Source organism: Sitophilus oryzae, unplaced genomic scaffold, assembly GCF_002938485.1.
Source record: "Sitophilus oryzae breed Bouriz unplaced genomic scaffold, Soryzae_2.0 scaffold_860_pilon_pilon, whole genome shotgun sequence".
Lineage (NCBI taxonomy): Eukaryota > Metazoa > Arthropoda > Insecta > Coleoptera > Curculionidae > Sitophilus > Sitophilus oryzae.
The window spans coordinates 1,512,978-1,525,401 of record NW_022147484.1 but is presented as its reverse complement, the minus strand read 5'-3'; the positions used below and the strand labels follow the sequence as shown (position 1 = coordinate 1,525,401).

At 30.7% G+C, this 12,424-nt stretch overlaps 4 protein-coding genes across 5 annotated transcripts in view; 2 read left to right on the top strand and 2 right to left on the bottom strand.

Annotated features, from left to right (window-relative positions):
* Positions 1-369: 369 nt before the first annotated feature.
* LOC115890291 (fas apoptotic inhibitory molecule 1) lies at positions 370-6,065 on the top strand. The gene is made up of 3 exons (XM_030910469.1): positions 370-1,113; positions 2,300-2,528; positions 5,746-6,065. The coding sequence occupies exons 1-3, from the start codon at positions 967-969 to the stop codon at positions 5,946-5,948; spliced, it is 579 nt and encodes a 192-aa protein (XP_030766329.1). The 5' UTR covers positions 370-966; the 3' UTR covers positions 5,949-6,065.
* Positions 6,066-6,548: 483 nt separating this feature from the next.
* LOC115890292 (60S ribosomal protein L23) lies at positions 6,549-7,320 on the bottom strand. Its single transcript, XM_030910470.1, has 3 exons — positions 7,237-7,320; positions 6,980-7,063; positions 6,549-6,919 (listed from the first exon to the last, which is right to left on the bottom strand). The coding sequence occupies exons 1-3, from the start codon at positions 7,247-7,249 to the stop codon at positions 6,594-6,596; spliced, it is 423 nt and encodes a 140-aa protein (XP_030766330.1). The 5' UTR covers positions 7,250-7,320; the 3' UTR covers positions 6,549-6,593.
* A 279-nt stretch (positions 7,321-7,599) lies between these two features.
* On the top strand, positions 7,600-8,754 carry LOC115890251 (metaxin-2-like). The gene is made up of 5 exons (XM_030910433.1): positions 7,600-7,667; positions 7,727-7,776; positions 7,827-8,164; positions 8,224-8,465; positions 8,520-8,754. The coding sequence occupies exons 1-5, from the start codon at positions 7,621-7,623 to the stop codon at positions 8,680-8,682; spliced, it is 840 nt and encodes a 279-aa protein (XP_030766293.1). The 5' UTR covers positions 7,600-7,620; the 3' UTR covers positions 8,683-8,754.
* Positions 8,755-8,756: 2 nt separating this feature from the next.
* The window catches only part of LOC115890250, a 100,295-nt gene continuing 96,627 nt past the window's right edge, over positions 8,757-12,424 (bottom strand). For both annotated transcript variants that reach the window (XM_030910431.1, XM_030910432.1), the window contains one exon: positions 8,757-9,858. In XM_030910431.1, the coding sequence (XP_030766291.1) occupies positions 9,661-9,858 (198 nt within the window). In that variant the 3' untranslated portion in view covers positions 8,757-9,660. The remainder of the gene's footprint in view (positions 9,859-12,424) is intronic.

Below are 12,424 nucleotides of genomic sequence, written 5' to 3'. Positions count from 1 at the left end.
TGTCGCTACTTTGTCGTAAAACATGAATGTTTCTGTCTTGTCACTGTTTCGTCTGCTTGGTCTGGACCCGGCTTTAGACCGAAGCCACAAATATGAAATGTCTTGGTGCCAAGGTTCAACAGAAACTGTTTCATCATAATTTCTCTTGCAAAAAAAATTATGATTAATTAGTAGATGAATTAAATAGAAGTAAAAGGTTCCCAAATTTATCGTTTCAGTTAAATAACTACCGTATGATCGAATAAAATTGGCGTCAGCGATGGCTATGAAATGACGATCGCTGTCATTTTATATGTAAAATTATATGGAAAATGTCATCGATCGTATTTCATAGCCATCGCTGACGCCGTTTTTATTCGATCATAAGTACGGTATTTAGTCATCATAATATGTGTATTTTTTGTCAATGATGACATGTATTGATACATATTTACATTCCAAATATCTAGAGAACAGTTATCCGTAGCGAGTTTTATCAAGAAGCCTCTTTTACGTAAACGATGGCGGAAATGTATATTTCTTCACTCAGTAGTTTTATACAGGTGTGGACGAAAATGTATTTCCCGCCCCCTAAACGCCGAAGTCATATTGATATCGAAATCAAATTTCTCGATTTTTTCAAAAAAATTACTTATTTATTTACCTACACCCTGTATATTTAGAATCTGAAGCATGTTATTAGTAAATTGGACTATTGACGTTTCCATAGCGGCTTTCAAAATACAAACAGTTCGTATAAAATCAGCAAAATGTGTTTCAGATTAAAGGAAAAAGCTTTGTTTATCCATTAAATATGCAATAAGGTCAATCGATTTATAATACATAGCTAGAATAGTAGAAACATATAATAGGCTTGAAAAAAATTGTACACTTTATTTCTCCATCGCAGTAGTAGCTATGTATGTACCTAATTCATTGCAGTGGCTGATAATAATTAATTAACCAATTGTCTTTAAACTACTTACTATGGCTAATAAAGAGGACATAAAAAATTTTCAGAGCCGCTCTGATCTAGTCGCTTATTGGAGCGTACCTTTGTTAGATGGTGTGCACACTGTTGAATTTGAACACGGCACTACTACTGGAAAGAGAGTACTGAGACTAAATGGAAAAGTGAGTTTTTTTTTGAAATTGTTTTTATAAGATTATTAATGATGTTATAATAAATTTATAGAGAATTGAAATATTCAGTGAATAGATTCAAACTCTGTAGAAAGAATATTAATATATATATACAGGGTGATAATTTAAAAAGCAGGAATCGGGATGACTTTGAAGACTTCATAGACAAAAAATTCTATCAAAAAGATCTCAAATACATTTTGGAGTGTTGAATGTCTCCTGAAAACACTGTTATCCCAAAAACGTATCGTACGATTTTAGATTTTGCTATATGGGAAGAAAAAATGAGTATGGGGTTTTGAGACAAAATGGGTTCATGTGTAAAAAATAGTACCTCATTTTGGTTCTCCCTCCAGTATTTTTTGAAAAGAGATATTCTTTCGTCATATTCTCGATTGCTATAATTTTCAAATTAGTCTCCCTGTATAAAATTTTAATTATTAAAATGGTTTGTTTAAGATACTCATTGGCGCAACTACAGGGGGCCCGAGGGTTAGGTTAAGCTAACAAACGATGCAAAGTAATGAAATTTATTAATAGACAAATTCATGTAAATGTTTTATTCAAAAAATGTGTTTATTTTTTAATTATTCTTCATTTTTTAAAAAACAAAAGCCCTAGGCCCCCCCTGGACTCAATCCTAGGATCCCTCCTAGGGTAAATCGCTCTTACTCTAATATATACCGCATTATCAAGAAAAAAAAACGCGTCCAATTGGCTTAGAAATGACGATTGATGACATTCCCCATATAATTTTACATATAAAATGACAGCGATCTTCATTTCATAGCTATCGCTGACGCTGTTTTTTTTTCGTTCAAAACGGCGTCAGACAAATAGCTTGGAAATAAAGATCACTGGCAATTTATATATAAAGTTATGTTATATGAGACACATATAATCGATTGGAATTTCTAAGCCAACTGGACGCCGTTTTTTAAGACTTCCATTGAATGTATTCTAAAAAGTACGAAACATTATAATTTCGATTGTGGTAATAGCATAAAATAAGAGTAGGTAATAGTTTTCAAGCATTTTATTTGTTTCAGGGGCTGGGAAGGGGTATTTTAAAACATACATTTTTTATTTGCAAGTTTTTTTCCAGATTTGAGTATTTTGTCTATAGATGCATATTTCTCTGCAGACTTAAGAATAATGAAATTATATGTATTTGTAGGAAATATACCGAAAAGATTGGATGTTTAGGTTGGTGGGCGATGTAAAATTCACCTTGGGAAAGCAGGAAGCCAAATGTGAATTACGAGTGGATCCAATCCCGTACTTTTGTTTTTCATATTCGCTATATGTCGATGGAAAACCTTTGGAGAAGTTTGTGGAGAAACAGAATCAAGCGGTTAAAGCGTGGAGCATCGTGGAAAATGGAAAGCGCTACAGAATTGTGTTTGGTAATAACGTTCACTTTCAAAACCCATACCACATACCAAGTCAATGCCAGTTTATTCTCTGCCAATAAGCTGTCAATGCATTGGAATACAAGTGATATTTGTTGGAGCGAAAAATATTTTTAATATTTATATAAAATATTTTTAAATATTTTGGAGCTAAAAATATTTTTAATATTTATATAATTTTTTTTAAATATTTGGAAGACTTTCAGCACACAGTTGCTGGAGATAAAATGTACCGTATGATCGAAAAAAAAACGCGTCCAGTTGGCTGGGAAATGACGATCGATGTATAAAATGACAGTGATCTTCATTTCATAGCCAACGATGACGCCGTTTTTTCTCGCTGATACGGTACAACCCTACAGTATATCCCTGGATGCATTTAAGCAAAATGTACCATAATGTGATTTTCCCTACTCTCATTGAATGAGACTAAACGCTGGTGCGTTTTGCCAACCGTGACTAAAACGTGGTACGTTCTGCCATATTCTTTCCAGCATCATGCAAATGTTTTAAGGACAATGCAGATTACACTAACATGTTATAAACGCCATTATTAAAATCTTTGATTTTTAGGAATGACCACAGAATTATCCTATTTAATATTTGATCGTCTTTTTAGAACCAGCGTGAAATGTTAAGAAAACGCCTATTTTATAAAAATATTAATCTGACACTTCTGAAAAATTGTTTGTTTGATTTCCGTGTGTCGTGGCGTCTATGTAACACAGACAGGTATATGTGGGAAGGCAATGTACATAATTTAAAATTATTTTGAAATGTACAAGGTGTGTCAGAACTAAGATCCATACCAAAGTTATATTTTTTCTTATGGAACACCAGGTATTTTATTTCATTTTTGGATTCTTGAACATAAAATAAGACATTTATTATAAGGGTTTAATATGTTTAAATGCTTTGGTTTTTGAGATATTTAAAGATATTTAAATATGCATGCTATAATAAAAAAGTTTGTCACCAAACCAAACCAAACCAAAACACCCTGAGCCAAAGCCAGAGAAATAAACCTTACTAAAAAATGTGATTGCTTCCTTAAATGTATACAGGGGTATCAAAAATTGTAAAGATAATTTCTCTGGCTTCAAAGTCACCACAAGAATAAACTCTGAAAAGTAATGTACAGGGTGTTGACAAACTTTTTTATTAGAGCATGCATATTTAAATGTCTTTAAATATCTCAAAAACCAAAGCATCTAAACATATTAAACCCTTATAATAAATGCCTTATTTTATGCCCAAGAATCCAAAAATCAAATAAAATACCGGGTGTGTGTTCCATAAGATAAAATATAACTTTGGTATGGAGCTTAGTTCTAACACATGCTGTACATTTCAAAATAATTTTAATTTATGCACATTGTTTCTCTACATATACCAATAAAAAAATTTGTTTCTACATCTTTCCGTTTAATCAACTGAGGCGAATGAGGTGCGCCACCCTGTATAATAATGGTCGATCTTCTTTGGAAACTGCGTGATTTTTCCACCACCTCCATACAGCCTATCCAATACGGAAAAAACAAATTAAAAGTTCGCCGTACAATCCAGGCAACTGAATTTAGTCGCGAAAATTCTGAAATCCATGCGTCGCAATCTTCTGCTGTTTTTAGTTCAGCATAAATAATGCTACCTTAAACCAAAACTTCTTTTACACTTTACACTTCTTTTACTACAATAAATAATGCTACCTTAAACCAAAACTTCTTTTACACTGTATCGAAATTGATCCAGTAAAATATACGTCAAATCTTCAGATGTCATGGTAGATATCAATTAAAGTGCTAAAGTTTATTCAAACACACAAAAACAACGTCTGTCTAATGAAAACTACTTGAGAGAAGCATATAACGGCGGCGTGTTTTTGGCGAAGTTGTCATATCAATCCGTCAATTCTTTTTTATTATTCTCAGGGCAATTGAAAAGGTTAATGCCATTCGATCTCAGGCATAATACACCACGTTTTAGTAAAGTTTAGCAACATGTACCTGCGTTTGGAATGCCTCACGCTAACGTGGCAAAATGTAGGGGAGAATGCCCAACAGTGAGACATTTAATCCCCTTCATTTAAAACGCGTCGAATCCAATTCCCCTTTCGAGAGTAAAACACTACCTATATACCAACTATTTTGTATCAAATATGGAACCTGCAGTGTTGGGAGATATATGTCAACTGCACCCAATACAATTTCTGAAGCGAAAAATAAGGCCAACACTTAGTTTTTAATAAATCCATTAGTGGAGAGATAAGTTTAGAATGGTTTTTTAGAATATACCTCTAAGTTTTTTTGTTCAAGTAGTTTTAGAATAAAATAAATTCTCGACCAATGAGAGCAGGGAAAATCACATTATGGACTAAATAATGGTACATTTTGCTTAAATGCTCCCCGGATTGTCTTTACAAGAGGAAAAACTTTTTTATTGTTCTGATTTTGATAAAAATACATTCTTCATAAAAATGTTTGCTTCTTCTAAAATGGTTAACCCCGTTTAAACAATTTGAAAATGTATAAACGGAATTAACCATTTTAGAACAAGCAAAATTATTATGAAGAATGCGTTTTTCTCAAAATGTCAATAATACAGTTTTTCCTCTTGTCAAGAGAATTCGGAAACGTAGTGTATATTATAATGTAATTGTTAGCAAATTATTTTGTCAGGAGTATACTAATTTGGTCTAATTATAATTACTTTTTTAAGAATTGTAAAAACTCTAAATACACCTAAATTTCTCATTCATCTAAAACTTTTTTTTAATAAACTTCCTGTAAAGGATTTTCAGATATATTCCTCTATTTCTAAGTAACATATTATACTCTATAAATATTTTATATTTTAGATATAGTTTTAAATGTACCTATACTACCCAAATGTATAATAACTTTATATAAATTGTATTGTTTGAATTTTTAATGCAGTGGTCAGTGGCGGATACAGAGGGGGTCCTTGAAGCCCCCCCCCTGTAATATGTAAATTGGGTTAAATATTGGCCTTTTGGGTTAAAAATAACGCTGTAAAAAGCATATTCTTTTACTTTTTTTTATTTGACCCCCCCTCCCTAAAATTAATTCGTGTATCGGCCCCTGTAGGTTGTCTGTTTTACATTTAGAAGTTGACTAAGCTCCGCATGAAAATTAAACGAAAACTTAAGTAGGTATATTAAAAATAACTGTTAATAATTTAATATTTATTTCAGATAAGCCAGTTATGGAGATATGGATGAATGGAGAGATAATTGAACCAGAAATAGATTTTATAGAAAAAGGTACAGAAATGATATTTCAAATTGGAGAAGCAGAGGCAAAAATTAAGTCCAAGATTAGTCCAGAAAATAAAGAAGTCATTTATGACTTATTTGTGAACAACAATCTTATCGAAGATGATAATTTTAATGAATAGTTTATAGATATAAAATATACCATACTTTAAGCTAAATTGTAGATATTATTTATTGTCACTGCGTACATATGAATACTGAGTGTTTTGCATATTGTCATAAAAATATTTTAAATTGAATTATTTTTTTTTATTTTTAATCTTAGTGGTGAAATACCCATAGGACCTTTTTGAAGAGATGAAAATATTTATATATTAAATTTAAATATATCTTTAATGAAGATTCGTTGACTGAATGTGTTTTACTTACAATATTCAATTAGTCACCTGCAAAATTGTAGTCTGTCCAACCTGAGAATCTCTGACAGCTCTGTCTGTCATTTTAACTCAAGAGACAAAGTGTAATTTCTGAAATTTCTAAGATCTCATTTTTCAAAATATTCAAAGTTGTTGGACAGACTATATTGTTTTTGTAACACCAGTCTAAAATTATAAAAAGTAACTTTGCTAGACTGGGAACTAGAGTTCTAGAACTTCTAGACTTCAGTGATTTACCAGCTTGACAGAACAAATTAAATGCATAACTTTATGTCCAAAGCCACAAAAAGTATAGCTAAGTAATACCAAACCTGTACAAAGGATACAATTTCAAAATAAAAAAACTGTTTATTATACTTATTTTTAATTTCATATTTTAAATATATAACTTTAAGCAATGCTGCTTGCGTTTGAAGCTATCCTGGGCCAAAGGTCTGCACATTCTTTTGCTACTGGTCCAGTGATAGCGGAGCCTTTCATTTCACCCTTGTTGTTTACTATAACGCCAGCATTGTCTTCAAAGTATATAAACACTCCATCCTTCCTGCGGAACGGTTTCCTCTGCCTGATAACTACGGCAGGCATTACCTTTTTTCTAAGTTCTGGCTTGCCCTTTTTAACTGTAGCGACAATCATGTCACCTGAACCAGCAGCCGGTAACCGATTCAATCGGCCTCCGATACCTTGTACTGCAATAACATACAAATTTTTGGCGCCTAAAACAAATTAATTATTGAAAAATTTAAATTTTAAAAGCTAAATTTTCTAAAACTTACCAGTGTTATCTGCGCAGTTAATTACTGCACCAACTGGTAAACCCAGCGAAATTCTAAATTTCGCTCCCGCGGAACCACCACGTCCTGAAAATAAAAACAAATAATAGCATTAGTTAAAGTTCCTACCAAGGCAAAAATATCCAAAAGAAAATAATCACATGATATTTCTTCACACATAAACTACAAGAACAGAGTATTTGACAAAAAGATTATCAAAATAATTAAAGAATTTAGCAATTTATAATTAAAACTCATACCTCTCTTCGACATTTTTGATGTGAAAGAAAAAAGAGAACAAAATTGTCAAATATGTGTCACTTGTCACTTGTCAGAAATCAAAATTGTTATTTTTATTTTTCAGTGGTTGCCTCTCTTGAACATCATAGATAAATAAAATCAGAATCATATATAATATATGATTATCATGATAAAATAACAAAAAAAATAACATTTTATTTCTGTGATAAATATGTTTTTAATATAGTCATACTTTCACTATATTAATTTGATCATAATTTGATAGGTAACAAATACAGTAACAAAATTGTTTTTGGTTCTTAAACAATTTTTTTCAATCATATCCGTAGGTCAAATGTACCAAACTCAATTCTACTGAATATTTGGCAAATTTGGGTGAGGTAATGCCACCAAATGCCACTATCATTTGGAAAGAGGAAGAAATATTGAGGTTATATTACTTAATTTTTTTTGGAAATTTTTAATTATAAGAAAATTATTATTTTGTAGGAATATAATGCCAACCCCATTAATAGACAGGCTCTCCGTTGAATTGGGAGGTAATATTTAAGCAAATCTTTAAATAAAATTCTGACTTTTGTTTTAACAGCTCAAGAACCTTGGCCAAAGGATGTGAAATTATATCAGCCTTACGAAGTTGAACAAATTCTTTTACCTGACAATGCCAATTGCCTTGCTGTTCAGGCATTTTTAAAAATGTGTAATTTAGATTATCAAGTTGAACCCCGTCCAAATGCCGAGGCAATGTCTCCAACAGGTAGAGTACCTTTCATAAAAGCAGGACGATTTGTTACAGCCGAATTGGAAGGAATTGTTCAGTTTGTTAATGGAAAGGGTATCTCGCTAACAGATAAACTTGACAATGAACAAAAATCTGATATGCGTGCTTACATGACTCTAATTAGAAATGTAATAGAGATTGCAGAGGTAAAACTTTTATTTAAATTTTCTTCTATGAGGTTTAAAAATGTTAGTAATTTCTTTAGCTTTATATATGTTGGGTTGATAAAGAAACATATAATGAAGTAACAAGTGTAAGAAACGGTTCTGTTTATCCCTGGCCTTTGAACCACATACAAAACAGAGAAAAAAGAAGTCAAATCATCAAAAAGTTAAAAGTATTAAATTGGTATAGTAAAACTATTGAAGAGGTTTATCAGGAAGTCGAAAATTGTTGTGAGGCTTTAAGCGTTCGTCTTGATAATAAACATTACTTTTTTGGCGAAGTGTAAGTTAATTTTGACATTTTTTTTTCTAAATTAAATACATATTTTTATTCCAGACCTACAGAACTGGATGCTTTAGTTTTTGGGCATTTATTCACAATAATTACCACACCTTTGCCAAGGAATGATCTTGTCGAAATTGTGCGTAGATATCCATCCTTAATAAATCTTGTTAAAAGAATTGAAATGGAGTATTTCAAAAAGGAAGGGAAACTTTAATAAACCAAATAAAATTTACTCATGATAGAAATTTATTGTTATAATTAATTTAATTAAAGCACTGTTAACATATCTCATTTTTCTTTTTTTATTGATTAAGAACCAGAGTATCATTAACTAAATATTTACATTGATTCGTTTTAATGTTACTGTGATTCAAAATCACAAATGCACAAGTTCAATATTCTTAGCTGTTTTAAAAAATATTTTTAGAAATATACCAACAAAATACGTGTATATTTTATGCATTTGTAATTAATTTAATGAATAACAACACAAAAATACTTTCTGTATCTTCACTGAAACTACCGTTAGTTTTAGGAAGAAGTTGTTAAGTATTTTTGTGTTGTATATCTGTGATGTAAGACAGAACCCGATATGTCAACATTATTTTACATTTGACATATTGGATTCTGCCTTAGTATCACAGATATATGAATTAAAGTTACATATTCTTTATAAATATCCCATCACCTTCCCCATTGTTATTACTGCTAAATGATATGCTAAGAATTTTTAAGAGATCTGCAATACATTATCAGAGACAATTACTAAAGCAGTTGTCTCTGACATTATAAAGATTTGCCTAACTATAAGGCAGTGTGAGAGTGAAACTAGATCAATTTAATTTTATAAATTATCAGAGATTTAATAGAAGTACTGCAGACAAATCTAGTTAACTACATTTAAATCTAGGAATATGAGCACTGAAGAAGCCTGAAATGGCACATGGGGGTTTTATAGTTTTTGTCCTTTTGTAGACCTCGCTTAAATAAAAATATAGGTGGTTCATCAATCAATAGAATTTAAAATAATTTTTCATTTTTAAATAGATGGCTGAAAAATGGTCCAAATACATTGCCATTTATTTACACGAAGACATAAATATTTTCTTTGTTTATTGGCAAGATAAACTGAAGTATAAAGAACAAAGAACAGATGAATCAGTTTAATAAAATTTTCTTTTGCTGAAAGTTTTCAACTACTGTGGCTGTAAGCGGTGTTGGTATACGGTCCACTGTAAATAGAACTTCCGGGATTTGATATTGACTTCTTTCTTCTTCTCGCCAAAAGACACAAAATTGCTGCTAGGACGCACAACATTAAAATCAGACCAGCTACGCATATTCCAATTGCAAAGCTTCTTTGGGATATGCAAATAGCATCTTCAGGATTCTGTAAAAACACAAAAAATATATATTATCATGACTATACTGATTTCAAACATAGAAAAGAAAGTCCTCGCGCCGACATGTAACTTTTTGGTCGGTTGGACTACTTAGTTGCAAAAGTGAGAACATTCTTATGAAGCCGATCAGCCGACTATTTAATTGCATGTGTGAGCGGCTTCATAAGAATATGGTTACAAATCTGTAATTAAATAATCGGCTGAGACTAAAAATGGCGCGCTAAAATTTAAATTACAGATAATTTAAATATAATAGTATTGTTGGTTGCATAAACTGAAAAGAAGCATCCTATTATAGGGTGGCCCAATAATATATATTACCTGTTAAAGTATTTCCAAAGTCACTTGGATTGGTATGCGACTCAGTTGTTTGTCCAGACTTTTTATTGTTAATTTAAAGTCCAGACGATGCCGACAATGGTGCAGACAAAAACAGTACAGAAATTAAGAGCTTTAAAACAGACCAACTGGTTTTTGAAATACTATATACCTATCACAGATGTTATATGTTATCTGTGATAGGTATAGTATCACATAACAGACTTATCTGTGATATCTATAAACTTTGTTACTTCTAAATCTAAGGTGAATCAAAATCAGTTATTTTATTTTTCTCAACTATTTTGCGGATATTTTGCGTGTTATAAAATTAAAATGTATTTCTTCCCCAATGACTGTCAACAACCTATATATTCATAAATATACTATTTTTTTATAAAAATTTTATATTTTATTAAAATTTTTCCGAACTAAATATATTTTTAAAGTCAAGAGCTGCTGATGATTACATTGTTGAAAAGTGGATTTATCCAAACTAGACAAAATAAAGAAAGACTGAAGAATATAGATATAAATAGTTAATAAAAATAAAGTAAAAAATATCATGCCAAATGAAATATTTTTCCAGTCCAGCGATATACAGATACAGTTATGGACTTTTTGTGGACATTGATCTTTTTTCATCTTTTAATTACATCATATTTCAGTTCATCTTAAAATGAATCAGCGTTTCTCGATACGATCGATTTCTGTTCACTGTTATACTTTTGAATGCGGTACTTTTTTGATACAAATTTATAGCAGGATATAAATTAGATTAGTTCATTTTCGATACCTGAGATAAGTTTGAGTAACTGTATTCTATCGGAAGAGGAGAATGACCATACGAAAAAAGATATAGTGTTATATAGTGTTAAAACTAGATTCATCATTATAATGTAAAAATATATCCGTTTTTTTTTTCGATGTTTGTATACTATTTTATTTACAATCATACCAGTGAAAAGTAGTTAGGTACAATATTTTATTTTGAAAGTGAAAAAAAATAGTAAAAATGTAAAAAAGACGTAAAGTTACGCAAAGTTAGCACTTCAAATTTTTTTTTGAAGTGCTAACTTTCAAAATCTTTAAGACCTAACTAACTTTTTATATTCATCATCATCATTTTCAGTTTATTCAACCATTTCTAATTATGGTATAGCCTCGCCCTCATATACAGGGTGTTTCAAAACAAATGCGAAAAACTTCAGGGGGTGATTCCTTGTTCAAAATAAAGGGTAGTTTGCTTCATAAACGTTGGGTCAAAAGTCAACCATTAGGGAGATACTGCGGTACAAAGAAAAAAAATAGTAAAAATGTAAAAAAGACGTAAAGTTACGCAAAGTTAGCACTTCAAATTTTTTTTTGAAGTGCTAACTTTCAAAATCTTTAAGACCTAACTAACTTTTTATATTCATCATCATCATTTTCAGTTTATTCAACCATTTCTAATTATGGTATAGCCTCGCCCTCATATACAGGGTGTTTCAAAACAAATGCGAAAAACTTCAGGGGGTGATTCCTTGTTCAAAATAAAGGGTAGTTTGCTTCATAAACGTTGGGTCAAAAGTCAACCATTAGGGAGATACTGCGGTACAAAGATGGCGGAAAAATAATGTTTTTATTTTTTATCTTGAAAACGAAAAGAGATAGACTAATAAAATTTTATGGAAGCATTACTGTTATGAAAACACACTTTCTGGTAATTTTTTTACTTTTTTAAAATGAGCGGAAGGGGTTGAAATAAACTACCCCTATCATTCTTGTTAACAAAATTTAAAGAAACATCTTATCAATCACATGCAAAAAAATTAATTTGGATAGTTTAGTTTGTTTAGAAACTTTTTTATCTCTGGTATTTTTTTGATAAAACTCACCGATTTGATATTAAAAAATAAAATGTAAAGCATTACATGTCGGGACAAAAAACATTTTCTGATAAAGAATCTAGTGGGCTGCTGTAATTTTTTTAGGAAAAAATCTAGTCGGCCGCTGTTACTTTTTAGGATGTTCCTAATATTATTTTATTAGACATTACTCTACTGCAATACGTTATTATCTAGATGATTATTATTATATCGTTATTATCACTAGATTCTTAATCTAAAAATGTTTTTTGTCCTGACATGTAATGCTTTACATTTTATTTTTTAATTTCCAATCGGTGAGTTTTATCAAAAAAACACAAGTGGTAAAAAAGTTTCTAAACAAACTAAACTATCCAAATTAATTTTT

What these genes read in the sequence shown, in the direction of transcription:
- LOC115890291 (XM_030910469.1), top strand. Translation starts at nt 967, where the DNA reads ATGGCTAATAAAGAGGACATAAAAAATTTTCAGAGCCGCTCTGATCTA. An exon ending in TACTGAGACTAAATGGAAAA is followed by an intron (nt 1,114 to 2,299) that starts GTGAGTTTTTTT and finishes ATGTATTTGTAG; the next exon opens with GAAATATACCGAAAAGATTG. An exon ending in GCGCTACAGAATTGTGTTTG is followed by an intron (nt 2,529 to 5,745) that starts GTAATAACGTTC and finishes TATTTATTTCAG; the next exon opens with ATAAGCCAGTTATGGAGATA.
- LOC115890292 (XM_030910470.1), bottom strand. An exon ending in TAACTGCGCAGATAACACTG is followed by an intron (nt 6,920 to 6,979) that starts GTAAGTTTTAGA and finishes AATTTGTTTTAG; the next exon opens with GCGCCAAAAATTTGTATGTT.
- LOC115890251 (XM_030910433.1), top strand. Translation starts at nt 7,621, where the DNA reads ATGCCACCAAATGCCACTATCATTTGGAAAGAGGAAGAAATATTGAG. An exon ending in GCTCTCCGTTGAATTGGGAG is followed by an intron (nt 7,777 to 7,826) that starts GTAATATTTAAG and finishes TTGTTTTAACAG; the next exon opens with CTCAAGAACCTTGGCCAAAG. An exon ending in CATTACTTTTTTGGCGAAGT is followed by an intron (nt 8,466 to 8,519) that starts GTAAGTTAATTT and finishes TTTTTATTCCAG; the next exon opens with ACCTACAGAACTGGATGCTT.